Below are 27,415 nucleotides of genomic sequence, written 5' to 3'. Positions count from 1 at the left end.
GTTCCGTTGCTGAGGCAACGCTTTCGCTACGTACATTTGAAAATGTGAACCTGGGCGCGAAGCATTTAATGGCTGAGGCGAGCAAGGGGAAAAGCTCAATCGCAAAAGAAACAACACGACCTGACATATGCGGTAGAAGTTGACTTCTCCAGGCAATTAGTTCAGGGCTTCCCACCAAAAAGGTGCTGCAGCGGAGAAAATATCCTAGGGAAATAAATACATTGTTATACACAGTTATACACAGATACGCACACGGAATTATACACAAAATACTTGTTAGAACTGTAAGAATGAGGCTGCCTCTGCCTGCCAGCACAGCGTGCCTCAGAGGAAGACGGAAACGTGGAGAGGAAACACAAAGAATAGCTCCAGCATGGTGCTCTAGTGGTTAATGGCGCTGGCGTACGTTAGGATTGATAAGGGTTTTAAGGATCCCTTCATGGGACTGAAGAAGGACTGGAAAGCTCTGCCGGGAGAGATATTGAAGTCTTGCAGCAGTCCGGCTGTAGGTGGCACTCTTTATCTGATAGAAGGGCGGTGATTGAGGTCAGGAACTGCTGGGATTGTTTTCCCTTAAGCAGCTACAAGACACATTTACTGCGAATTTCTGTGCCCCTTTCCACGAGCACAGAGCACGAGGGAATGTTTCTTTACCTTGGAAGGCCTTGGTTTAACCACCACGGAAAAGATGTGTCTGCTCTTCAAGATAACACAGAATCGCCTGAACTGCCAGAATCAGTCTCAGACACAGAAAGGACAGCAGCACAGGAGGCTCACGTGAGGGAATTAACTCACGTGGTGTTTACACCATACAGTCACACATGAAGCTTCCTGTTGACCCAAACCAGTTCATTTAATCTTTGCTAGAGTATCTTCTCTCTGCTCTACCCACCAGAAGATCATGGAATCACAGGATGGCCTGGGTACAAAAGGACCACAGTGCTCATCAGTTCCAACCCCCTGCTGTGTGCAGGGTGACCAACCAGCAGCCCAGGCTGCCCAGAGCCACATCCAGCCTGGCCTTGGATGCCTGCAGGGATGGGGCATCCACAGCCTCCTTGGGCAACCTGTGCCAGTGCCTCACCACCCTCAGAGTGAAAAACACACAGATGCAGTTCTTTAAAACTCAGGAAGGAAGTGAACAGGTGGTCCTGGTGGAAAACAAACACTGCGCTACGAGGCAGCTTTAAGTAGGAACTGCTCACAGCTGCAACACAGGTACCTCCTCCAGAACTTTGAGAGAACTCCTCGTTTTGGCTCCTCAATTCCTTTGGTGGTGATTTGGTCCGTTTGCTGCAATACCTGCATTTCACCTTCAGGCTGACTGATTTCTGCTCTTTGTTCCACATCATATCCCACAGGTCTCCCTGTAAGAAACAGCAGCAAGAACAGAAGCACAAACTCACTCCCTTCGTACTCCCCCGAATGCCCCATGTAAGAAGTAACACAGGAATGCCTTGCTTACATAAGCACTCTTGGTTACAGCCCACGCTGAGGGATGCTGGACGATGCTCACACTGAATTTCTTTGGAATAACTCTGAAAGAAAACACAACCCAGAAACTTTGTTACACAATGTGAAATTATATCTCACAGGAGAGTTCTGTTGACTTGCTTGCTTGAAGAAGTGAACAGAGCTCTAAAGTAAAGCTGTAGTTCAGTGACTTTAATAGCTGGGATGGCATAGGCAAAGATTTTAAACAGCACACACAGAGATGCTGTGGGAAGTAGCCACTGACAGCACAGCCCTCTGGACGTTGGTCCTGCTAAGCCACAGTAGCAGTAAATAACACTGAAGGACAGAAGTGAGAAGCATCAGGAGCAGGGCTGAGCCAGGATATCAGAAATACAAAGGACCACAAACAATAAAATCTGCATGCATGCTTATTTGACAGGGTAAAATCACTTTGTCTCAGACAGAAGATAATACAAGCACAGATTTACTCCCCAGGTGTGCATCTCTTGCACTGAGCTCAGATGTGTGAAAATTTCCAAAGTTTAGGCCTGAGATCTCTGCAGTTTATTCTCAGAGGATTCAGTAAGGGAGGGAAGTTATCTTCAGAAACAGACTGATCAGCTGTCAGTTCTCTTTCTCTCTTTCTTCAGTTTCTGCCAGTGTCCTTGTTAAGCAGGAAGATGTGTGGGCTGGAGTCCAGCCATTCTGATCAGACAGCTGGCTCTCAGAATGATGCCTGAAGGCTGGAAAAGAAAGAATCTTCCCTTCCTGCCAAGGCATTTTGAGAAGAGAGGGTTTAGGAAGCACCTCTGATCCCTCTGGAACAATCCCCTCATTAACATGACTACTGATGAAGTAGTCAGAAAACTCATCATGCTTTTTAAGGGAGAGGGGTAGATGCCTGCAAGGCCATCTGCTTGAGCTGCAAGTATTGGCAGCAAAGTCAGTATGAAGGCCAGCAGCTGCTGCAGGCCCTCTGTGGGGTCTGATAGGAAGAGGCATCTGGAGGCTCGAGGTCAAGGTAGGCAATTCTTCAGGTTCATCTCTGACAGGTTAAGCTTACCCTTAGATCTTAGCTGAAGAACCAGAACAGTTTGTGTGTTATCTCTGTAAAACTCACCATCTGACTGATTCTGATGAGCAGCAATCAGAAGTCACTATTGCAGATGGAAATGAAAAGGGAACAGACAAACCTGAAGGCATTTTGTGCTTGCCTTCTTGAGACTCGAGGACTAAGTCAATACTGTTGTGTCTTTCTGAATATTCTGTAGCTTACCTTTTCAAACCCATGCTCTGCTTTAATTGCATGGTGAACACTCTCAGTTCCAGGTCTAAAAATAAGTGAAATAAACAAGAACTGAGCTTACAGAAAAATTACAAAAAGGAAGCAATCAAGCAGTGATACATATGGCCACTATGAGCATTTCATTTGTAAGTCAAGCTTTCAGTACCTCTAGGCAACAAAATATGGACCCTAAATAGACATTTGTACTCAAGTCTCTAATTCCCATTGAAAACAGAAAGAAAATACGGACACATTTCCAAAAAGGAATCCAAAATTAGGAAAAGTGTCATCAATGAAAGAGATGGAAGAAAACAGGCAGAAGGACTACACAGTCATGATGAACACTGCAGATCAGTGGCACATGAAAGATATTCAGATATGGCCTAGAAGAATATTTGGTAGTGGACTGACCTGTCCATGCACAGCTTTGGGTATGAGGTCTCTGTTTGACCTTCAACTCTTCTCCTCTTCACTGTTTCTTCCATTTCAGTGCTTCCTGGTATTTCACTTTTTCTCTTGACCTTCAGAACATTGCAAACTTTGCATTGGTAACATTTGATTATGACTTTTCTATTTTATAACAAAACTCAGAATCAATATGTCCTTATATTTAGCACAGTTGTTCACATTTATATTTAGCACAGTAGTTCATATTTATAGAATGAAAACAAACAAGATTTGTGAATATAATACTAGCTTCTTTATTCAAAGACATGAACCAGAGAGAAGCCATCCAGAGAACTGCACCATTAGGGCCAATTTACATTTGCTGACTGACAACTGCAAGTTATAAAACTTCACTATTTCCTATCTTGCAATATTTTTTGCACCAGTCTGCAATATCTCTGTGCACTCTGCTGCTTCAGACTGTTTGGACTGTCACTCAGAACACACACACACAACTTACAGGCTCAGAAGTGTTGCTGTTGGCTTCTTTACCTGTAACAGAAGTATTACAAAATTTGGCGACTATTTACACTGGAGTTTCTTCAACCAACTTAGTTTGTTTCTGCTTTATGCCTTATTTTCTGAGAACAGGACAGACTGCTGAACTTGCATACAGTGCTCTGACATTGAAAAACTACTGAAAAACACTTCTTTGTTCTGGAAATTACCCAACCATAACCATGCAGACTTACCCAAAGACAAACTCTGCTGAAATGAGTTGAGCTCTAGATACATGGTGCAGATGTAGGGATAGGGCACCAGACTGACATCCTCGTGTTTGAATCTCATTTCTGATACCCTTTCCCATTTACTCAAATCTGAGAACGACGTTAAGACTTAGGAACAGAGCACTGCGTTTGAAAACCACTGTTGTTTTCTCAAGTTGCTGAGTCTACAAGGAGCATTTCTCATTTCATTAATCTTTTAAAGCAGTGCACAAGCCATGCTTGCCATTGTGTTTGGTGGGCTTACTATGACTTAGCATATGTGCTTTCATTTTTGGAAATAGATGGTATTTAAGGTCCCTTCTGACCTAAGCCTTCTGTGATTTTCTGTCTAAATCTGACTTGGAACTCAGAGTTACTGATCTAAAAACACTGCAAAACACTCCTTTCAAATCAATTCTTTGCTGAAGGCACCAGCTGAGGTGGGTCCTCAGGTAATGTAAAATTGTGAAGCTCAAAGTAGAGCTGCAAGGTACTGAATATGAATCCTGAATGAATGAAGCAACGCCCAACATACACAACTCATGGAATCTTTTCTTTTATGAACAGGAAAGGATACATGGAAAGACAGTGAAGTGGTCTGTAGAAAATGGACGTAAATCATCAAGATTTCCAAGGATGACTCGAATTGCTTCCTGGAGAGACCAAAAAAAGAGAAGTGAGGGAATAATATTAACAATATATCCACAACTCTACTGGAGTTCAGCATTCAGGCTTTGGAAAAAACTTCACTTTACAGTTTGCATGAATTGTTGGAAAGGATATTCTAGATAGATACAAACAGCTTTGCTTATCCTTCTCCACACTCCCTTCACCTGATCTGCACTATAGAAAGACACTGACAGGAATTGCTGCATATCCTACCTCAAACTCCTTGACAGCAACATCAGTGTTGTTGAGTTCAGGAGTGCTGTGAAAACAGATACAGAGAATTAGTCCCACCTGGGGAAGGGAAGGATCAAATCCTTTGACAGAGTTTAAATGACAACAAAACATGGTAAGCAGGGAACATTCTCACTGCAGAGAGGAAATTCTTAGCAAGGGGATAAAACCTTGAAATGTTGTTCTTAAAAATATCCAGGATTCTTTTGAGACCTGCTGTAGGGAACCTGCTTTGGCAGGGGGGTTGGACTCGATGATCTCTGGAGGTCCCTTCCAACCCCTACAATTCTGTGATTCTGCGATACAAGAGATAAGAGGTCAGAAATGCTCCAAATTGAAAGCAAGAAATGGCTGTAAATGGGTTTTGCTTTTGAAGCCAAGAGGAAGATCACAGCACAATGCTTTTGAGGGCATTGCCCTTGGACTGCTGCTTGCTGACGCTCACAGCCTTGAAAGGCAAATTCCTGAAGGGAGTCTAAAACCACTCAGTTTTGGGGGGGGGGGGGAAGCAGTAATATCTCTTTTTGCCAGAACACCCCCAACTTCTGTGACTATTACAGCCCACAGCCTCCAGGATTCTGAGTCCTCTCTCAAATTAAGAGCTCCAAAACTTCTTGAGTGAGTCGGTCTGGGTTCTGCTCCATCACAGCGGGACCCGTTGGTCTGATAAGCAGATCCAAGCAGATCCAAGCAGATCCAAGCAGATCCAAGCAGATCCCCCCAAGGCAGTGCGCCCAGGAAAGCCACGTTTTCACCTTGTAACGACCACCTTCCCCATTCCAGCAGGCTGACCAGCGCCCTGTAATTCATGTCACTTCAATTCCAGGCTCACACGCTGCCGTGACGGCACACAGCTCTCCAAATCCTCATCCTCCGCGCATCCGAAGGCTGTTTTCCTTTCTGTTCCCCGCCTGCCAGCAGCACGGGCAAACCAAAGCGCCGTCCCTTCCCTCTCGTTTCTCAGGCCTGTCACCTCTACAAACCCGGGCTGGTTCATCAAAGCTCCTCCCTGGAGCTCCCTCACCTCTGCAAGTTGCCACAGCGGATTTTAAACTTATACACAACTCCGCCCGCGTGCAGGAACCTGGTTTCAGGCAGCGGGTACAAGAATGGTTTCAACGGCATCTTTTTTGTCGCCGCCAAAGGAAGAAGGCCGGCTCTGGCTCCTCCCCGGGCCCCTCTTACAGCACGCAGCCCAGCGCTGCGCCTGACGCCCCACAGATGGCGGCGGGGTCGGCGCCGTGTGCAGGCCGCAGCCGTGGGGGGGCGCAGGGCAGCAGCTCCCGCTCCTGTGTGTTCAGTTTTGGGCCCCTCACTACAAGAAAGACATTGAGGCCCTGGAACGTGTCCAGAGAAGGGCAACGAAACTGGTGAGGGGTCTGGAGCACAAGTCTTATGAGGAGCGGCTGAGGGAGCTGGGATTGTTCAGTGTGGAGAAGAGGAGCTCAGGGCAGACCTCACTGCACTGTACAACTTCCTGAAGGGAGGCTGTGATGAAAAAGGGTCTGGCCTCTTCTCCCAGGCAAATAGTAGGACCCGAGGAAACGGCCAGAAGTTGTACCAGAGGAGGTTTAGGTTGGATGTTAGGAGAAACTTTTTCTCTCAGAGGATGGTCAGGCACTGCAATGGCTGCACAGGGAGGTGGTGGAGTCGCTGTCCCTGGCAGTGTTCAGGAGGCGCCTGGATGAGGAGCTGCGAGATGTGGTTTAGTGCTTGTGGTACTGATAGGAATGGGAGGGGGGTTGGACTGGATGATCTTGCAGGTCGTTTCCAACCTTGTGATTCTATGATTCTATGATTCTCCTCCTGCCTCCCACAGGACGCTGCTGGGTCAGGACACGTCCTGAGCTGCGCAGGTGGCATCAATCCCTGCACCAACCCCGTCTTGCCGTCATTAGGGCCATTGGAGGGGAAAACAACCCCCGGAGCCTTCCTGGCAACCTTCCACATCCATACAGGCACAACTGGAAAGCTGCAGTGCTCAATAACAAAGCGATGGTCAACGGCAATGCTTAAACGAACAGATGCAAAGGAACCCATTCAGGATCAATATGCACAGATCCATGCTTTTGTATCACTGAACATGTCATAATAATTACGGTGCCCTTGCTGCAACTCTGTGCCTCTACAGAGCTCTGAAACCGTGAGAATCCACTCCCTCCCTGCACATCAGCATCCTGGTCCTCACAGCAGCACTGTGACAACACACAGTCCCCTCCCGTGCCACTCCATCTGCCCACTGCCCCCATCCCTGATTCTGGGAGAAATCTGGGATCAAAACAGAGAGCTGGCCCATTCAAATGCCCTCAAACAATTGAACACCACCACCCCATTTAGTAGGAAAGCAACACAATACCCGCTGTGTTTCCCCTTTGAACCCTGGGGATGTGAAAGACTCTCAGCCCTGCCTTCTCCTTTTCTCCTTGTGGTTAAGAAAGCCTTGCACCTGCAGGCAATCGCTGGCTTATAAAATACGAATAACATTAACAGCATTTTCCTTTTGCTCTCCTGATTTGCAAACCATCCTCGTTATCTCTGCAGGGAAATGCCCCCAGGTTTTAACTGGCCTTCTGTATATTTGTTTGTGAAGCTGACAAACTTGTCCCCGTAACTGCATCTGCCCTGGGAAAGGAGCAGGTTTCCTCTGCTTTGCCCACCAGCAATGCAACAGGGCTGACTGCTCCTCCTGGCCCTGCCCTGGCTGGATCTGCAGGACTCAGCTCACCCCAGGGCTCCTTCTCCTCCTGATTCCCAACAGGACTGCTCTTCCTAGAAAGTGGGTGGCAAAGCTGCGGTGCCCCCAGGGCCAGGAGTGTGTGAGATGGTGAGATACTGCCTGCATAGGCAGATGAGGCTGTGTGCATCTGACTGCTGGAAAAACAGCCCAGGTGCGAATTCAGGGATATGAGAAATGTTAGAAAAGCTGCTCGTTCATCTTCTGTCTCTTGTAGAGCAGTGATCTCAGGGAAAAGGAAGCACTGAAGAGCCTCTATGGAAAGTTCAGTTGGAGGTGCAGCTGCTGCTGAAAAAAAGCAGCGACAGACGAAATCTGTGGGGAGACAGACAGGAAGAGGCACCTCCTGTGAATGCTTCTGCAAGTGCCAGGGACACAGCCCTCCCCGCTGCACCAGCTGGAGCCTCGGTGCCTCACAGACAGACAGAGAAAATGAAGAATACAGGCAAATGTGATGCAGGGTCCTGCAGAAACCACAGAGGGAAGCTACAATCCTCTGCACGAATAGCAAGGAGCCCCAACACTGAAATGTGGGCCAGCAGGAGGAAAGATGTAGTCACAGTGCGTGATCTGCTGGCATGAGAGCAGCTGGGCTGAGGGCACCGCACCGGTCACAGCACTGGACCTTAAAGTAAAATGCCAGGGGATCAGGACAGGCAAGCTCCTGCTGTCCTGTATGGCATTTTGGTTTGCTGGAGACACTGTGCCAAAAGGTGTGAAATAATGTAATATGACTTTTTCTTTTTTTTTTTTTTTTTTCCTCCTGCAGTCCTTTCAGTTGTATTTCCTGACTTAAAAAGTACTTCTCACTCTCCTGCCAGTTCAGTTGCTTAGGAATTCGGTTGCCTTTGGAACAAGTAAGAGCAGCACCCCTGGCCAAGCACCAGCCAGCCCAGCCCTCCCCAATTCCTGCAAAGAATGCAGGACAGCTCCCAAAGCCCTGAGCCTTCCCTGTCCCCCTGATGCAGGCAGGGCTCCCCCAGCTGCTCCTGGCAGGACAGAATGTTGAACAAAGACATTTCCATCTTTGCATGGTGGAGGGATTGGTGATGGTTAAAGGTGTCCCAAGGAAGATGGTGCCAAAGTCCAGAGCAGGGCATCCCAGCAGGCCTTATGGGAGAAGGACAACAGATGTGGCCAGTACAGGTATTAAGAGCCACTGCATCAGGACCAACTCCACAGCACAGGGCCACTGCAGCACAGGGGCATCAGCCACACTGGGGAACAGGAACCTTCCCCATCCCAGCGAGGGAAGAACCTCTGCTGTGTGAGGCAGCCCCACACCCCCACTGCTGGCAGCACTGCTGCTGGGTGTGTGCCAACCTGGGACCCACACAGGGGAAGTGGCTTCTGTGAGGGACCCTTCAAACAAGGATGTTCTTGTTTGAGAGAAGGGAAAAAAGATAAAACAGAGTGATCTGCAGGAAACCAGACCAGGTGACACAGAATTTGCTTCCGGATACCTTGGCCAGGAAGTTGTGGGAATTGCTTTGCCTTCTTCCCTGACACCTGCAGGTCCTGCTCACCTCTGGCATGGCCACACCAGCAATAGGACCACTGGTGTGAGGTGGGGTGGGATGCCACTGTGCCCAGTGTGGCATCTGCTGTCCCACTGTGCTCAGCATGAAGCTTTTGCACTTCTGCATCCCTACTGCCTGCATCCTTGCTGCATCCCTGCTGCTTCCCTATTGCATCCCTGCTGCTTCCCTGCCTGCATCCCTACTACATTCACGTTGCATCTCTACTGCATCCCTGCTACATTCCTACTGCATCCCTGCTGCTTCCCTACTGCATCCATCCCTGTTGCTTCCCTGCCTGCATCCCCACTGCATTCCTGCCTGCATCCCTACTGCATCCCTGTCGCATCTCTACTGCATCTCCATTGCATCCCTGCCTGCATTCCCACATCTTTCCCCGCTACATCTACCTGCTATCTCCACTGTATCCCCGCCTGCATCCCGCTCCCTCCATTCCCTCCCGCTCTCGTTCCCACCCGCACAATCCCCACTCCCGCAGCCCCAGCACAGCCCCCCCATCCCTCTGGCCGCACTTTGGGTACCCGCACCCCCTCCATCGCCCCCGGAGCCGCTCCCACCGCTCTCCGCCTCCGTGGGGCGGTGCGCGGGGTCGCCTTATTAAAGGTGAAGCGGCGCGGGGGGACGCGGGGCGATGGAGTACGCGGAGGCGGATTATTACTACGGGGAGGCGGAGGAGGAGGAGGAGGAGGGCAACGGGACGGCGTGCGCCTGGCAGGCGGACTGGGAGGCGTCCTTCTCGCTGCTGCCCGCGCTCTACGCGCTGGTCTTCGCGCTGGGGCTGGCGGGCAACGCGCTGGTTTTGCTGACGGTGTGGCGCGGCCCCCGAGCCAAGCGGCGCTCCGCCGACGCCTACATCGGCAACCTGGCGTTGGCCGACCTGGCCTTCGTGGCCACGCTGCCGCTGTGGGCCGCCTACACGGCGCTGCGCTTCCACTGGCCCTTCGGCGCGGCGCTCTGCAAGCTCAGCAGCTACCTGGTGCTGCTCAACATGTTCGCCTCCGCCTTCTGCCTGGGCGGGCTGAGCGCCGAGCGTTACCGCGCCGTGCTCCGCGCCGCCCCCCCGCCGCCCCGCGCCGCTTCCGCGCGTCTCCGCCGCCCCGCGGCTCTGGGCCCTCTGGCCGCGCTGTGGGCGGCGGCGGCGGCGGCCGCTCTGCCCGCCCTGCTGCTCCGCGAGGCGCGGAGGGACGCGCGGAACCGCACGCTGTGCGACCTGCGGTTGTGGGGGGAGGGCGGCGGCGCGGAGCGGGCGGCGGCGGCGCTCAGCCTCGGCACCACCGCGCTGGGCTTCGCCGCTCCGCTGCTGCTCATGGCCGTGTGCTACTGCTGCGTGGGGAGCGCCGTCCGCCGCCACCTGCGGCCCCGCAGAGCCGAAGCGGCGGCGAGGAGGAGGCTGCTGCGGTTGATCGCCGCGCTGGTCGGGGTGTTCGCCGGCTGCTGGCTGCCTTTCCATCTGCTGAAGAGCCTCTTCGTGCTGGCGGCGGCCGGGCTGCTGGAGCTGCCGTGCGCTCTGCTCGGCCTCATCTCCCGCCTGCATCCCTACGCCACCTGCCTCGCCTACCTCAACAGCTGCCTCAACCCGCTGCTCTACGCCTTCCTCGACGGTCGCTTCCGCGCGCAGTGCCGAGCGCTGCTGGGGCTGCGCGGAGCCCGACCGCCCCCCGCCGCCTCCTCCACGCCGAGCGCTCCGACGCAGCGCTCCGAGCTGCCCTCCTCGGGGGGCACCAAGGTGTAGCGGCGCCCCTTCCTCCCAATAAACGGCCGTGCCGCCCTCGGAGCTCGCTCCCTTCTTCGTCCCGTCGCGGTCGGAGCCCGCGCGGCGCTGCCCCGGCTGCGGTTTAGCGCTGGAGGCGTTCTGCGCTCAAGTCGCACCGGGGGTCGGAGAGTGCGTTCGGCAGGAGTTAGTCCTGCATTGGTGATAGCGTGGGGCTGGTGTGAGATTGCACTCCTGGAGTGCCGCAGTGGAGTTAACCATCCTGCTGGCACAGGACAGCCCTGTCCTGGGGCCGGGTGGTTGCTGGCAGTCCAAAGGCTTCTCCTTTGAGTCCCAGCTCTGCAAATCCAATGGGGTTCTTCCTCTGTCCCAGCCCCCACACCCAAGACTGTGGCCGCAGCGTGCTGAGCCCAGCCCTGCACGGTCACCTGGAGCCCTCCTAGCTCCTTCTTGCTTTAATGGTAGCTCTACCTGAGCAGGGCACATTTCCAGCTTGGTCCCGCTCTCCTGCAACCCATTCAGCCTCTGCAAGGGGCTGCTGTGCCCTGGGGTGTGAGATCCAACCAGACCCAGAGCCACATCCCTGCAGCCATGGGCATGAGGGGTGAGCTGCCAAACCCCAGACACAGGGAGTGGTGATGGACCTGGCCCTGCTGTGGGCACTGGGATGGAGGGCTGAGGGAGAGGGAAGGCATCCCAGCACAAAAAGCACCTGCCAGCTTCAAGGCTGTGTCCTGCATAGGCAGAGCTGACCCTGCAGGCTCTGCCCTCACCCTAGCTCTGCTCTGTGCTGAGGTGTCCCCTCCCTGCTGCCCCAGGGTGCCAAGCCCTGTGTTGGCAGAAGGAGCTGGGACAGCTTGGGGTCCTCTCTGGGTTTCTGCTCCAGTGCTTCATACCTGGGAGATATGTGCAGTGTCTGCACTCCTAAGTGCCCATGGAGGAAAGAGGAGGTGGTGGGCAAGCGCCAGGAGCCAGGCACTGCCTCCAGCTTCCAAATGTACTCTCATTGCTCAGGCTCAGACAGATGCGGAGCTTTGGGATGGGGGTGGTGGTGGCATACTGACCCTGGCTGTGCTGTTGGGCCCCCCTCTTCTTGTCCTCTGGCTCAGATATGGTGGGACAATGGCTTGCACAAGGCTGGCAGAGCTGAGGAGAGGGCGGGAGGGGAACGGAAAGGAACCGAAGGGCAACGCAGCCCTACAGCACGAGGGCATACAGAACTCCAAGGGGTCCCACAGCCAGCACCCACCTTAGGGGAGCAGCGGGCCTCAGGATGAGCAGCCATGGCACAACAGCTCCTGCAGCTGGGCCAGGCTCAGGCTGCCCCATGCTGCTGTGGGGCTGAGGATGCTGCTGCTGCCAGGAGCTCGTGGCTGTGGTAGGAAGCTGCCAGCTGCTCCTGGCACAGGGACAAGGGCCCACTGTGCCCCTCGCAGTGCCTTGGCACAGGGCTCAGTGCGGTGCTCAGTGGGTCCCTTCTCTCCTGCGGGGCAGACACCAGTGGAGCTTTTTATGTCGGCAGAGCCGCTTCCAGGCAGCTGGCAGGAAAAGGAAGGCCTCATCCTCTTGTCTACGAACAAACAGCAGGGAGCCAACAAAGCCAGGGTCGGGCTGGGGCTGCCCTGCAGGGCTGGGGATTCCTCTGCTGCCCCGAAGTGTTGCCCTGGAGACATGGCAGCTCGAGGCTGGCACCTCTGCTCATGCCCACATTCCCAGGCACCCGCAGCCCCGGCACAGACAATGCAACACTTCATGAGCCCCCACGGCAGCTGGGCTGCAGATTCCCTGAGCCCCACAGAGCAGCCTGGGGTGGCTGAGCATCCCAGACCTGCTGAGCATCCCAGACCTGCTGAGCATCTCAGACCTGCACACCACTGCTGTCCCGGCCAGCCTCAGCTGCAGCCTTGGAGCCGTGGCCACAGGCAGCCTGAGCCTGCTCCTCAGGTACCAACACAGCAGATGCTTTGCTCTGAGGGCTTGGTCACAACACTGGCCTCAGAAGGGCCTTAATACTCCCGGCCTGAAGGCGCTGGTCAAGTGTGAGTTACATCTTGGGACCCTGAGGCCACAAGAAGAGGGGATTGAAGATAGCTGCAGGCACAGGACTGCATCTCACTCACAGAGGAACCAATTGCCACAAGCTCTGGCCTAGTTCCCATTACAAGACACACCGAGTGAAGAGCAGGATGGGAATCACAGCACAGCACAACGCTGCCAAAGAGCAGCTGGGTCTGGTTTTGTGCTACCACTGGAACAGAGCTTGTGCAAAGCCTTTCCTGGCACACACGTGGGCTTTGAAGACATACAGAAAACACCGTCAGCACAGGGCTGCCTTTAGGTAGGAGCTCCTTCAGATGCTGCTTTCAGCTTTCTTCTTTCCTCTTGAGCCTAAGGCAAAGTTATCCTGGAACAATCACCACAGCAAGACCCAAAAGTTGATGTTCAAGCATTTATTTTCCTGCCTCGTTATTAAATACATGTATTTGCACCTGCATGGATGCCCTGTCCCTGCAGACACCCAAGGTGAGGGGTTGGGACTCCGAGCACCTGATCAGTGGGTGCCCCTGTTCAGTGCAGTGGAGTTGAACCAGATGGCCTTTAGTGGTCCCTTCCAACTCAAATGGTTCCATGATTCTAAGTAAAACTGAAACTGCTGCAAAGAAACAGCAGGAAGGTCTTGAGAATGGCTTTATTAGCACCTAAGAGTTCTTGGCTTCCTTTTCCTAGCAGAACTAAAAGGTGAGAGGAGGCAGTTGTGCATCAGCTGCGCTGATGAATGTAACTCCAGTGAAGAAATATAAACTTGATCAAAAATATTTGGTACGAGAACAGAGATGAAATGCCATGAAGAAAATTTAAAACTGAAAATAATTAGTTCCCAGAAAACAGAGGAATAAAATCATGTAACACCTTCCTACAGGGAGGAGTATGGGATCCAACTTAGAAACACGTGATGACTATTGGTTCTACACTGCCATGCTCCCAGTGGTATGAATTAAACCTTACAAACTGCATTATCCTCGAGCTGTACTTCAAAGAAATCTACTTCTTCAGAACTCCTGCCGCTCGCCTGGGGAGGACAAAGGTTTCTTCTCACCTCAACACAGAACTCAGGTCCTACAGAGGGAACATCTCTACCTGAGCAGCAGTGTGCAGTCCCTGTTAACACACCTCCAACACACGTGAAGAGCTTGAGAAGCTGGTGGAGGTTGCTCCTGCATTTATGGAAGGATGCTTCTTACCTTCAAGTACACGAGGATCCTCAACCTGAACAAAAGCAATCAGCCTCAGACTGTATGCTGTCACAAGGGCCTGAAATGTGGGTAAATGAACCAATCTTCCCTCTTTTCTGCTTTTTATTTTTCCTGTGGTACGCAGAACTTAGAGCTGTTCAGTAACAGATGTTTACTTTGAACTGGGTTTCCTCCCTGCAACATCTACCACACATTCAGCTTACAAAGGAATGGCAACAGCGCAGTTCATTTGGTGCTCCTGGAGGTGGGCACGTCTTGCTCACGCTGTGACTCATTGAGCAGTTGGGCTGCAGAGGTTTCTGAGCATGGACTCATTTGTACTCATCTCATGTGAGCAGAGCTGAGCAGACAGCTGGCCAATGAACTCAAACCACATGGTCTTTGCAAGAAGTGCTCTGCAAGGAGCTGCAATTCAGCCTCCAGCTTGGAGCAAGAGGGAAAGGCAACGTCCTTGTTGCTGAGCCAAGGGCCTGACAAAAATTAGCAGTCCAGGGCTCTGAGTTCCAGTACTTCAATTAAAATTACCTGGAATGGCAAGAGGATCAAAGCAACACAAACCTGAGGGAATCAGGGCAGAACATAGGGTCACTTTATTTTCAGCTGGCCAAGGGGCTCTGCTGCTGTTGCAATTATGTCTCAAAGAAACAGCAGCAATAACTGCTAGTGTGATAACTGCTAGGAAAGAACGTGAACTCCAGCTTTCTTCCTCTGACCACCGCAATTCGCTGCGAGCCACGTGAGCAGCCAAACTCTCTTTAAAGGATCCTCATCCTCTGTACTGTCAGCACCACGACAATTCCACCTGCTTACACAGACCCTACACTCAACAACTGCACGAATGCCAGCCCCTACCCCCACACTCAGCTTTGAGAATCCTCATAGTTGCATCCCCTCCACACACACTGCCTGGATCCCTACTCTGAAGCTCAGGTCTCTAACCATTTTTCCTCTACATCAAGAGAAGTTCTCAAGTCCTGGCCTCCTCTCCCCGTGTTTAAAACCTAGTTTTAACTTCCTGTCAGATTCTTATGAGACAACTTGCTAGGCATGAGATTCTGGTCTTCCAGGTTTAACATGTACCTCAGATGCAAAAAGGGGACCCACACTTTTACTTCACTAAAACCACACAGCAACCCTCCCATCATACCAGGCACAGTTCCCATTTATTTTAAAAATAAATATTTATAAACAAAAGGAAGAAAGAAATTCAGAGAATTATAATGTTAAAAACTTTCCTGCCCAAAGCACAAATGTCTTTTCAGTCACAACAAGCTGTACACCAAACAATGGCAGCACTGTCTACAAGCTCTCTTCTTTCATCTGCTGTCATAGACTTCTACTGCAGGAATCCACATCTCCATCAAAGTAACCAGCAATTCTACACTTCCTGAGGATGTGTAATGCTATTCAGTCTCCTTTTGTGATCAGGTCCTCGATATATGCATCCAGTTCATCATCTGTATTAATATCAATGTCCTGCAATGAAAAGAACAAGAAATGTCAGTGAAAAAGTGAATCTTGAAGAGCAGTGCAAGAATGGAAAGAACAAAACCGCTCCTTGTCCAGCAACACAGCATCTTCTGCAGCACCCATGCTGACTGCCAGAAGGTGTGCAGTGACAGCAGCACACAGCTGCTTCTGCTGGTCTGGACCCAAGTGGCACCACACTGAGAAAGAATCACAGTCATAGCATCACAGAATGGCCTGGGTTGCAAAGGCCCACAGTGCTCATCAGTTCCAACACTCTGCTACATGCAGGGTCACCAACCAGCAGCCCAGGCTGCCCAGAGCCACATCCAGCCTGGCCTTGAATGCCTGCAGGGATGGGGCATCCACAGCCTCCTTGGGCAACCTGTGCCAGTGCCTCACCACCCTCTGGTTGAAAAAGAAAGAGCTGAAGTACAGCTCAATTCTGGACTAAAACACCCAGTGCCTGGAGTGGCCTCGGTCTGATGAAGGTCACGGTGCTGTGGTTCACCCACCTCCTGCACCTTCTGCAGCAAAGCCACAATGTTAGTCCTCAGCTTCTGCAGTTTCTCCTCTGTTTCCTTCAGCTTTCTCTCAGTATTGCGCAGGTTTTCTTCACAGGCTTTGGCCCGGGCATCAGCACGGGTCTGATATGAATTGCACAGGTTCTGCAGACCCATCTCGTACTGTTTGAAATAGTCTTTCTATGGAACATAAGAACAACAACAAGAGAGGACACGTTAAAAGAAGCACTAAACGTAAAAGAGACCCCAGCAGGACCGAACAACACGAGGGTAACGCAGCCCTTCTGTATTCCCTGGCTGCTCACATTCCATTTTCAATTCCATTTTCAATTCCACACTCCTTGCCATGCTCACATTCACATACCTCATCTGCCTACGGTATGAAGCACAGAAATCACACAGGTTTTCCCATTCCCAAAGACCAGAAGTGCAACAGAAGCGGACCGAATTCAGATTAAGGACATTGTGGTTTGGCAGTATGTCAGAGAACAGAAAAGCCAGCGGAGCCAGTATCAGTTCTCTGCATTTTTCTATTAGCAGCACACGGATGCTGGTGCAGACTCAGCCACCAAAGGAAGAACAGACTGTTCAAGCAGAGAAGACTTCATCCCTGTTGGCTGACTCCCACCACTTCTGATATTGTTCAGAGAACCTATGCCTCTGGGTTAGGGAAGGAAACCCACAGAGCTGTTCTGTGGGGGCCTCCTTCCAGTCATTCAAACTACGGTGGAAGAAAAAGCCCTCAAAGCTTATGAAGTATTTCCTGAACACAGCACAGTGCTGCAGCTCACAGTACTGACTCGTAACAAACACGTTTCAGCTATGCTGCTGGTAAAGTCCAGGAGAGAATTTCAAGCATGTGTCCTCAGCTTTAGTACATATATCAAGGAAATCAGGATACTGACCCCCATGCAGAATCCCATTTGTTCCTTGCTCAACCAAGAGCCTTAAGGTGAATCACTGGTGGGCTGTGAATCTTGAAATTCTGCTCCATCTCTGTGAGCCTGGTCATCTGGAGAAGTACAAGGGGGTTGGCTTCCATGCTCCCTCTTATTTTTCAGATGGTCTCTTTGTAAGTTGGACTTAAAGGTTGGGGGTAAATGAACAGATGTGCCTACATTCCATTTCTACAGATCTCAGACCCGGCCTCTCTTGTTAAAAACTTAACAGCACTGGACAAGAACTTCAGGTAGCAGCAGCCAACAGCTTTCCCACGCAGATGTATGGTAATAGAAGACCTGAGGCACCATTTATGAACTCTTTTTTTCCCCCTCAGATACACCAGTCTGCTAAGGATACAAATGAGCTTCTGAGGTGCGCAATCCTGCAACCAGTGGAAGCAGGCTTGTCACAAGAATGGGGGAAAAAAACCCCAACAAACTACACAGTTTATTTTTCCAGATGTACTGAACTCACCAAGGGAAATGCCAGCAATCCTTCTGAACTCATGGAACTCAACTCCTTCTTGGAAATAGGAAAATTTGGAGGCAAGAAGTATCGCAAACAATTCCTATGCAGGAAAGAAGAAACAAAGCTGGAGTTTGAGCCTGAAAAAGGAAAGCCATCAGGCTGCAGCAGCTCACAAGGAAAACTGTGAACTCACCGAAGGATCTGAACTAGTAAGTCTACTGTTTCTTGGCCACTGCTAGGACCTGTAGTGTCTGGTTCAATTCCAACACATTCTGAGGTAGAAGGTTCAGCCACAACCAGCTCCTCTTCCTGCTGTGTGTCTGGACTCCGGTGCTCTGGAGAGGGAGGCTTCATCAATCTCACATCCTCACTACCCTTCTGTACCCTGAGAAGGGGAAAAAGAAAGGGAAAATCAGATATATTGACCTACATCAGTCACACCTGAAACACTTAACAGCTTCATCAGAACCCGTACATATCTGCCACTGAGACCTCCAGATCACACAACAGCTGCCTCCAGGGGAGCGTCACGTTCAAGTGGTGAACAGATTGTACTGAGTGTGTTGTGTTCACTCTTTGCAAAGCAGCTGAGCTGTCCTGAGTGCACACACACAACTCCCTGACATGACAGCAATGTATTTCTGTCTTCAGTATCTATGTAAGCAAACCAGTCTTCCTCTTGAAAGCACAACAAGCCTCCAAAATGCAGTAGCTGAAGATAGTTACCAGCGATCTCTTGGAGTGGTGTCTGTAGGAACATAATCAAACTTCACCTTCCAGCGGATGGCACGCTTGCCCTTTTGCACAGCTGTGACACGGCCTGTGAACCATTCCTTGTTCACACGGACCTCCACGTGCAGCCCTTTGTCTGCAAGGAAGGAGACAGCAAAGATGTGGGCAAATATTCAGACGCTGGCGGTCACATTCTGCTTTATCTTTAGAGAAGGCAGCCACTGGGAGCTAACCCAACTGTGACAGCTCTTAGAACGGTACATGAACCCAAAAACATCACTACCACAGGGCTGAACTCCTACTTAGGAACATTCGTACGCGAGGAAATGGCGTGGCACTCTCAGACACTGTTTCTGCTGTATCTGGGCAGTTCAGGCTCATATTAGACTAGGACAACTTCCTATGGGTTTCTACTGGGTCACTTTCCATTCAGGAACAAGCTGCAGAAATTAACTGGTCTGGCAGAAGATGCAACAGCATCTTTACTAGAGGTCTCTCAGCCCCTCTTCTTCAGAAAGAAGAAATTCATTTCATTAATGAACTGACACATTTAACCAGTAAAACACCTCTTTTTCACTGTATCGTAAGTTCCTTTCTCACCTTTCTGAGCTTCCTTCAGTTCTGCCATATCTTCTTCCCCTGCACTGTCTGTGAGCTACAAGCAAAGCGAGGTCAGATTAGATGCCTGCTGACAAGATGGCAAACACTTGACCAAAACCTTCTGCTGCAGAATCTTGTGCACTCTCACCTCCACCACCACCTCGCTGGGATCTTTCTTCTCCTCTTTCACTGCTACAAATTTGCCTCGTTTTATCCTCTCCTTCTTGCACTCTACTTCCTCCTCAGACAACTCCTCAGCAGTGTATACAGTCCTCTTCCTAGGGGTGCAGGCCTGAAGGAGGCAAACAGGCTCCAGCTGTACCTCAGGTATGTTATAAAACAGAATTTATTCGCCAAATATTTAAAAAAACAAACAGGAAAAAACCAAAAAGCCCCACCAACTCAGCACACGTATCTTCACTACTCAAGGTTTTACAGGGTGCCGTATGATAATAGGAGCCCTCAACCCTGCTGCTCCATTACTTCTCTGTGATGTGACACAGCAGCACGGGCTGTGCAGAACAGCAGGTAAGGAGCTGATGGTTTTCACCCCACTGAGTCTCACCTGGGGCGATCTGACAGTGGCAGATTTCTTTGGTGTTGACACCTTGGCAGTTTTTGAGTTGGGTGTCTCACGTGGGCTTTTGGGGCTCTGTGGGACAGCAGAGGAGGGTTTGGTTGGTGTAGTTGGTTTGGCAAGAGTCTTTGAAGTGCTACTGTATTTTCTGGCTGTCACAGCTGTTACAGCATCGTGGTACATCTTGGAAGTGCTGGCCTCCTCCTTGGAGAGAATGCTTGCCAATCTGGGAGTGTTAATAGCTGCCCAAGTTGAAGAGCCCCTCTTCAGCTGACTGACAGACCTGGAAGGAGGTGTAAGTGGTGGCGGTCTGCTGGGAGCATTCTTGATGACATCGGGTAAGGGAGGAGATCGTGGGCGCTGCGATCGAGTCACTGGCTGGATGTTCCAAAACAGATCAAGGTATATAGGGAGAACAGACAGAAAAGTCAGGCTCTGAGCTAAGGACAGTGCAGAAGAGCAGCCTACACTCTAATTGAGTGCTATCCCAATTACCTCCCCTGCAGGCCGTGCGGTCACTTCCAGAGGCAGCTTCTTTAAGTCAGCTTGAGATCGAACTGGTGTGGTTTTCTATTAAGGAAAGAAAACCCAGAAAGTTTACCTTTAAAAGCCACACTAACCCAGCCTAGCAAACTGTCTGCCCATCTCAAAAAAGATCAGCAATGGTAAAGAAGGCACTTTCTGCTGTCTCTCAAGAGCAGGACACCAGCAGTCAACTCCCACCTTCCTAACAGGAAATGAGACTTGAGATATTCCATTAAAACAACCCCACCCAACGAATGTGACACAGCACACGCAGCATTCGGGGCCATTATCCATTACTCTCAGCACCATCTGCTTGCACCAGGTCCCTCAAAGCCTGCTGTGCTTAGTGGGAGACCTCCAGGTTTACCTGCAGTGCTTCCAGTTTTTCCTGCTGCTGCCGGATTTTCTCTGACAGTTGTTTCTGCTTTTCCTCCTGCGATTTTGAGTCCTTCTTCAAGGTTCCCAGTGGTAATTTCTGCTTCTGCTCTGGAGCTTCACACCTAGCACCAAAGGAAAGCAAGACAACTTCAGTACAGACTGCAGACTCTACACCTCTCTCACTTGCAGCACTGTGCCCATCCTTAGCACGGCACTAAAACAGCACTAAAGCCCCTTTTTCTTTCTGCAGCAGCCACAAGCCCAGAGATACAGCTGTTTTCTCCCTTGTGGGAGATCTCATGGGAAACACACGTTGTAAGGATCAAAAGCACTGCCAATAAGCCATTTACACTGGGAATTACCAGTTCCAAGCCCCGGAGCCATCTTAAATGAAGTTTGGGGATAGGCCAATACAAAGATGGGTAACAATTTGACTGCATGAACTACTGGTACAATCATATTTCCAGCGACAGTGCAGAAAGCCCACAGAGGAACCTCAGTTCACAGAAGCATAGAATGGCTGAGGTTGGAATGGACCTTCTGGAGGCCATCAGTCCAACCCTTCTGCTCAAGCAGATGCCTAGAATAGGTTGCCCAGGACCATGTCCAGATGGCTTCTAAGTATTCACAAGGAGGGAAACTCCAGTCTCTCTATGCAGTCAGTGCCAGAGCACAGTCACTCTCGTGTTCCAAGTGTTTCCTGATATTCAAGGAGGATCCTGCTTTATTTCAGTTTGTATCCATTGCTTATCACAATGCAACACTGCTTCTCTTGCTTGCAGCACTCTTCCTGATGCAGCCCAGAACACCACAGGTCATCTTTGCACGCTGCCAGCTCATGTTCAAGTTGTGCCCACCAGGACCCCCAGGTCTTTTCTGAACAGCTGCCTTTCAGCTGGACTCTCCCACCATGTCCTGGTGCCTCAGGCTGTTCCACCTCAGGTGCAGGACTCGTGCAATTCCTGCTGAATACCATGAAGTTCCTATCAGCCCACTGCACCAGCATGTCCAGGTCCCTCTGGAGGGCAGCACAACCCTTTGGCAAAAGAGCCACTCTTCCACTTCTGCATCAGCAGCAAACTTGCTAAGAGCACACACTAATTTGCCACGTCCACCTGCGTGTCAGCACTAATTAGTATGTCCTAACTACTTGATTAGACAGCAAGCACACCCACAGGCATCCATACAGGTACAGAACTACTGTCTGTCTCTCCAGCTATTCCCCCCCGAAAAAAAAAACCTCCTGACCATAAATACGCAAATAAGGCATTATTTATATTAACTGATTCTTACCTATTTTGTTCAGGATCAGGGTTCATAGAGCACACCCAACTATCAGGGTAATTCTTCTCCACTGAACTCAGCTGGAATGGGAGAGTCCTCCATTTCAGGCATACATCTGTTAAGTAAACACTTTGCAAATCAGAAATGCACAGCTTGAGGCACACAGCCATGTTCTTTCTATAGCACTTCTCAAGCTTATTTAATGCCCAAGGACCACATCTATTTCCAAAACATATTCCATGACAGTTAAGATTAGTGGCAAAGTACAATATGTACACAATAAATACCTTCCCTTTGAGGAAGACCTCAAATCTGGTAAACAAAGCAACCATAACAATAATCTGATGAAGCCTGGCATCAACTAATACTTGAGCACTTCACTGCTACAGTGACAGCACTTACAAATGGAGTCCATCCTGAAATCACTGCTCATCTCAGGAGGCAGGCTGTCTCTTACTGGCACCAACACTCAAGAACTCAGAGATATAACCACTAGAATTAGATAATGTAATAGATTTTAGATGAGTCAGATGTACTGTGTTTGGATTTTAGGGCACTGCTGGTCTACCAGGAAACCAACATCTTAAAAATTAATAGAAGACGAGCATTTATAAATCAGGCTCTGGGAGGACTTCACAAGCCATGGCTGATGTCAACAGCGAAGATGATGAAGAATAACAGGAAAGTTCCTCTTATGTTCTAAGAAACTGGAAGTTACTGAGAAAACCATCTAGGGAGGAGAGCGTGACAAAATAATTCCAAAAGATTGGCTCCACGTTCCTTGCTACATCCTCATTCCCAGTTCCCGTGGGAAAATGGTCATGGGAGTTTGGAGTCCCTCTATGAAATGAGGAAGTGGTTATGTTGAGATCTCCCTTCTCCCAGCTGGAATAAGGGCTTAGCCAGAGCGACTCAGCAATGCACAAAAGAGAAGCTAAAGATATGACTGTAAATGGATCTCTTCTGTGCTATATCCAGAGCTGTTTAATAGGTGGTGCATCAGAACACAAGGCACTTGGCTGCCCTCCATTGCTTATGGGGAACTGTGAGATCTTATTTGCCTTGAGATGGGTGGCTTTGATCAATCCCACTTCCTATGACATTTCTAAGCCTATTTTCAACTCTACTGCTAAGTACATCTGTGCTGTTCTGTAAGGCTGCCTAAAGAAAATCATGATCAGCACACTATGCAGGACCAGAACCTTATTTTAAGACATTTAACTCTACCAGCAGATGCTGGCTAAAAGGCAGAGGGAACCACGATAGAGGAGTTTGTCTCAAACCTCCTCCCATTTATCTGTCCCCAAATTGGGGTTCCTCCCCACGGAGGAGCAGCCTCCCACCGCTCACACGCACCGCACTGGATGGTGGTAGGGATCTCCATGGCTCTGCGGCGCTTGTAGCGCAGTTCACTGGATGGAGGCTGGTTCCAGTTTGCTGACAGATAACCAAACTCATCCCAGAACTTGATGATACCCTTCTGGGCTGGAAAACAAACAAGCTTCCATTCAATACAGAGTTATAATCATAGACATCGTCAGGTTCTCTCTTGGTTGTCCTCTCCCTCGGTTCCCTTCCAGCCCAAATCTCCCCCTCATGCCCGTGGAAACTGTAAAGCTTCATTACCTATAGCTACATCCTTCCAGTACTGAGCTAAATGCTCTCCCATAGCCTTCAGCAAGTGTCGGTATTCTTTGGCATCAGCAAAGTCTTGTTTGTTATGAGTTGGCTCCAGAACCAGATAGGGCACATCCACGACACCGACTACTCCACCACACGCCCTGCAAGAGGAACACACAGTCAGGAACAGCATTAAACTGCTCGATCATTGCTCAGACACACAGCACAGGGCACAGCTGATGGCACACACACAGTCACACACGTGCGTTCTTGCAGCAATACTGTTCTTAAGTTCATCAGCCTTCTAATTCAGACTTGAACTGCTGTGGAGAGAACTCACTGTTCATTGGGAAAACATGGAAGTACTGGGAAATGTTAGAAGATATGTTATTTGTCAGAATCCAAACCAAAGGTTGAGAAAATGAAAGTCTCATGCTCACGAAGAATGATTAACGCAGAAAAAGATTACTGGAAGGCCTAAGTTATGTGTAAGAACATGCAGAAATATTGCTGAAAAATCTCCAAAAACTCACATGCCACCCTCCAGCTGTGGGCCCACCTTCTCATACATCTTTATCAGTCGACTGCAGTTATAAATGAACATGCCATCCAACTCACGCTGCTCAATATTCACACCAAAAATGAAATTCAGCTCTTTGGGTTCCTTCAGTGCCCTGGAACAGCGAAAAGAAAGGAGTTCTAAATATTTTGTCCTCATTTCTAAAGACCAGAAGTTTTGTTGAGCGTATGTTACACCTGAAGATGAGTAAAGCACAAAGACTTCACAATGCAGACATCAATTTGGGCTGAATATTACTTGTTGAGGCAATCTAATTCTTCATTTGGATCATTTCTCCTGTGGGAATGGATTTTTGGCTTGTATATCAAATCTAATATTTATAATACTCCAGTAGAGCAGAGTTTTATGAACACACTGGTAGCACAGACCCATCCTCTCCTACAGCACTTTGGTTTGTATCTTCCAGATGCAGCTCCCTGTGCTGCTATCCCTACAAAACCACAGTCTCAACAGTCAGGTTTTTGGAAATTTCTCCAAATGCCAAGTTTTACAAGGTTATTACACCAAGTTTGAAAGCTGCACAACGCAACCATCAGCCTCAGAAGAGCTGCTGGTTTTGTGTTTGTTTTCCTGGCAATGTCAGGTTGGCAATTTATGCAATTTCTGACTTCTTTACGCAGCAGAGAACTTCAACAGGAGTGGTCTTATGTCCATTTGTGAGCACATCCAGATTTCTGAGTCTGAATCAGCAGATTCCTATTCCCCCCTGTCAGGAACCGTATCTCCTGCAGCGCAGGAAGCCTCGGGAGACTTAGATATCCGTGTTACAAAATCAAACAAAACCCACATATTTTACAAAACTGCTCTTCTTTAACAGATTAAAACAGATTCCACAGCTTTCACGAAACCCGGACAGAGGGGTTTTTGTAATGAGGATTCGTAGCCTTAGTTTCAGGCTGGAGGTAGCACCAAACACAAGGCAAAGGGTGCTAACCTTCACCTAGCGCTGTCTGTACCACTGTCCTGCCTTACTCCCACCTGCAGTGCCCCAAGGAGGTGCTTGGCTGCTCTAAGTGCTTAATTCCTAGAGCAGAATGATGGAATGATTAAGGTTGGAAAAGAGCCCTATGTTCACCAAGTACCACCAACCACCACCGAAGCACAACCCTCAGTGCCACGTCTGGGTGAAGATGCTTGGAATTCTTTCTGACAATCTGCTGGCCAGTCTGCTACCACTATCAGATACTGAGAGAACCTGAGCTGTGCCTTCATGAGCATCACATAGCAGTAACCAGTAGCTCTAAGACTGGAGCCCAGCTTAACGTTTAAGCTCCTCAAAATAAATCCCTGAAGCAAACCCATTTCGTGTCTGTTTTCAGTTTTCTTGAGGTCAACTTTGCCTCACACAGACATATATATATATATATATATACACCCTTTCTTGGAAACAGAAGCTCCCACAGGGCCTCTAGAGGGACACAAGAGACCACCAATATGCCTCAAAACCTCCTGTTCTGCTTCTGAGGTTCCCTGGACAAGGACGTAAGGCCTTGAATTTCAAGTGAGAAGGTGTGCTCTCCTACAGAATAGGAAGGGCATCTCCTCGTTTTTATCAGAGAGGAAACAAAGTCAAATTATGACTCAAATAATGAAGAACAAAGTTTGTTTAAAGCCCAGCCAATCAGCTGGACTCGTGTAGTTGTCCTGTGTGCTGGATTTATGACCTGACCTTACACACAGGCTTTGGGAACCAGAAAGAAGAACATACACTGGTCTAGAACTGGCTGCACACTTATTCATCCTTGCTCAGGAGCAGAGCAGCTGAGCCTACACAGCAGTCAGGAGAGAAAGCTGTTTTCCCCGCTGTCTGATGGTTGTCACATCTGTTTTCCTCATCACCGCATATTTGAAACCTGACTATAACTCACATTTAAGCAGGAAGAGTTGCTGAAGAAAGTCTGGAATTTCTCATTTCCAAACAGACAACAAAGGCCATACAGAAGCTAGCTGCTTTATTTTAAGATCAGTGTTTGTTGTCCAGCTCTTTTAAAGGAAAAGCACTTTGCCCACTGGTCCACTGACAAAGTTATACTTAGACATACATCTTCTGCGTTCTCAAAACTAAGAATGAAAAGACAAACTTGACATGCACAACTCAGATGGAAGCCGAAGATCACAGCTCTACCACTTTTGAATTAAAATTACTTCAGATTTTAAAATGCATGAAGTTCATTTCTGGCAACAAGTGTGGGATAGTCCTGACCCAGGCAGGGATGTAAATCAACATGCAAAACAAACAGCCAGGAACAGGGACTTGGTACATACAAATCCCTAACCGTGCTCACCATCAGCCTTTGCTCTAAGGAATCTGCCTGTATGTTAATCAGCCTTTACTTTGAGAGATTCAGTTTTCTGTTAGGATTTGTGAAAACTCCTCATTTGTAAAATGCATACGAAAAATATGCAGAAAACTCATATATAAAGAGCTAATTATTCCCATGACTGTATCAGCAGCAAAGTTAACTGCAGCCTGAGCTAAGTTATAACAACATTAGGAATTGATGGCCAGGACTGTAACAGAATTCAACAAGCTCTGAGGAAACACGTCTACAGCTCCAGAAGTCACTTCACTGTTAGTTCATAACGTGTGTTTGTTTCCCTGAATCTTCAATGCAAACGGGTAAGCAAGAGAATGAAAAAAGCTGATGTTAAAGGAAGAAAAAAAAAAAAAAAAGCTATTTTCAAATGCTTTTTTCAGGAACTGAGAGGGGAACAGCAGAAGCAATCCAAAAAGCCAACTCAACCCCCAGTGCCCACGCGTATTTAAGCTCCGAGCTGAATTTTTCACTCTATCACATGCACTGAAGCAGGAGAAACATTGGAGCACGTGGAATGAACAGGCTGAGAAGGTCAGAGCTCGCAGCTGCCTCGTACTCACCGCTGCTTTGCATCCTTAATCCTCTTCTTGACGTCGGCCTCCCGGCGCAGGGTTATGGCCGAGTTCTGCACCTGACGTAACGTCACCTGCCAGCACAGTGAAATGCTGCTGTGAGATCCAGGAATGCTCCATTCCCCAGGTTTTTTCTCTCTCCCCCCTCTTCAAAAAGATCTCACAGATCTTCTAAATGTAAAGAATTCACCAGCTGTGCTGGGCAATAATTAGCACCCCCAAACACACAGGGCTGCGCCAGTTGCTGGGTTGCTTAAGCAGCTACACAGTTGCTTAGAAGGAAGCATCCAAATGTAACTGCCAATGCAACCAAAGCCATAGGGTGAAGGGCAGGACACAAGAGGGAAATAGCTGGGATACTCCAATGCTGTATTTTTTGTTAGCTGTCGTTAAGGAGTAATTTTAAGCTCGGCCACTTGCTGCACCACCTGGCAGCTCCCTCCCAGCTCAGCCCGTCCACCTCTCAAAGCAGGGCTGCAGCTTCCCGAGGTACCACCAGAAGGAAACAAAAAGAACTTTCTAACAACAGTTTAAGGAAACTGAGGATCAAACTGCAAGAGCAGTAAAGAGAGAGGATCCAAAAGAAAGAAAATCCCAACAGTTCTGCTTTTTTTCCAGTACTTTGCGTTCCCTCAGCCTCAAGAGAGCAGCAATCAAAGCCCCTTCACAGTAAAGCTCAAACATTGGCAGGGGATCATTGACAGATACTGATAGATATTGAAAGGTGTGTGCACTGGAGTACCAGCATGCTTCCTTCTCACCGGGGCTGGAAAACAGACAGGCTTAAGCACGTCCTG

The 27,415-nt window shown here is 49.4% G+C and overlaps 3 protein-coding genes across 4 annotated transcripts in view; 1 reads left to right on the top strand and 2 right to left on the bottom strand.

Moving 5' to 3' along the window:
• Positions 1-36: 36 nt before the first annotated feature.
• On the bottom strand, positions 37-5,919 carry MAJIN (membrane anchored junction protein). The gene is made up of 10 exons (XM_042829113.1): positions 5,819-5,919; positions 4,777-4,822; positions 4,472-4,547; positions 3,880-4,005; positions 3,648-3,679; positions 3,152-3,261; positions 2,732-2,786; positions 1,466-1,538; positions 1,223-1,367; positions 37-204 (listed from the first exon to the last, which is right to left on the bottom strand). Exons 1-10 carry the CDS (start codon positions 5,917-5,919, stop codon positions 162-164), a joined length of 807 nt encoding a protein of 268 aa, XP_042685047.1. The 3' UTR covers positions 37-161.
• A 3,556-nt stretch (positions 5,920-9,475) lies between these two features.
• Positions 9,476-10,798, top strand: LOC122165799 (apelin receptor A-like). Its single transcript, XM_042829130.1, has one exon. It carries the CDS (start codon positions 9,698-9,700, stop codon positions 10,796-10,798), a length of 1,101 nt encoding a protein of 366 aa, XP_042685064.1. The 5' UTR covers positions 9,476-9,697.
• Positions 10,799-15,233: 4,435 nt separating this feature from the next.
• The window catches only part of MORC2 (MORC family CW-type zinc finger 2), a 35,622-nt gene continuing 23,440 nt past the window's right edge, over positions 15,234-27,415 (bottom strand). Inside the window, exons 12-26 of one of the 2 annotated variants that reach the window (XM_042828728.1) lie at positions 26,607-26,692; positions 23,682-23,822; positions 23,155-23,309; positions 22,885-23,013; positions 21,538-21,643; positions 20,234-20,366; positions 19,837-19,911; positions 19,330-19,719; positions 18,913-19,056; positions 18,765-18,819; positions 18,159-18,300; positions 17,626-17,817; positions 17,439-17,532; positions 16,014-16,202; positions 15,234-15,507 (exon numbers count right to left, since the gene is read on the bottom strand). In XM_042828728.1, the coding sequence (XP_042684662.1) occupies positions 15,439-15,507; positions 16,014-16,202; positions 17,439-17,532; positions 17,626-17,817; positions 18,159-18,300; positions 18,765-18,819; positions 18,913-19,056; positions 19,330-19,719; positions 19,837-19,911; positions 20,234-20,366; positions 21,538-21,643; positions 22,885-23,013; positions 23,155-23,309; positions 23,682-23,822; positions 26,607-26,692 (2,100 nt within the window). In that variant the 3' untranslated portion in view covers positions 15,234-15,438. Of the gene's footprint in view, positions 15,508-16,013; positions 16,203-16,927; positions 17,035-17,438; positions 17,533-17,625; positions 17,818-18,158; positions 18,301-18,764; positions 18,820-18,912; positions 19,057-19,329; positions 19,720-19,836; positions 19,912-20,233; positions 20,367-21,537; positions 21,644-22,884; positions 23,014-23,154; positions 23,310-23,681; positions 23,823-26,606; positions 26,693-27,415 lie in introns of those variants that run through there. The other variant, XM_042828729.1, reaches the window with a different exon arrangement.

Source organism: Centrocercus urophasianus, unplaced genomic scaffold (genome assembly GCF_019232065.1).
Source record: "Centrocercus urophasianus isolate 14NV4802_14NV808 unplaced genomic scaffold, USGS_Curo_1.0 seq_30, whole genome shotgun sequence".
Taxonomy (NCBI): Eukaryota; Metazoa; Chordata; class Aves; order Galliformes; family Phasianidae; genus Centrocercus; species Centrocercus urophasianus.
This window is presented reverse-complemented; position numbering and strand designations above follow the sequence as displayed.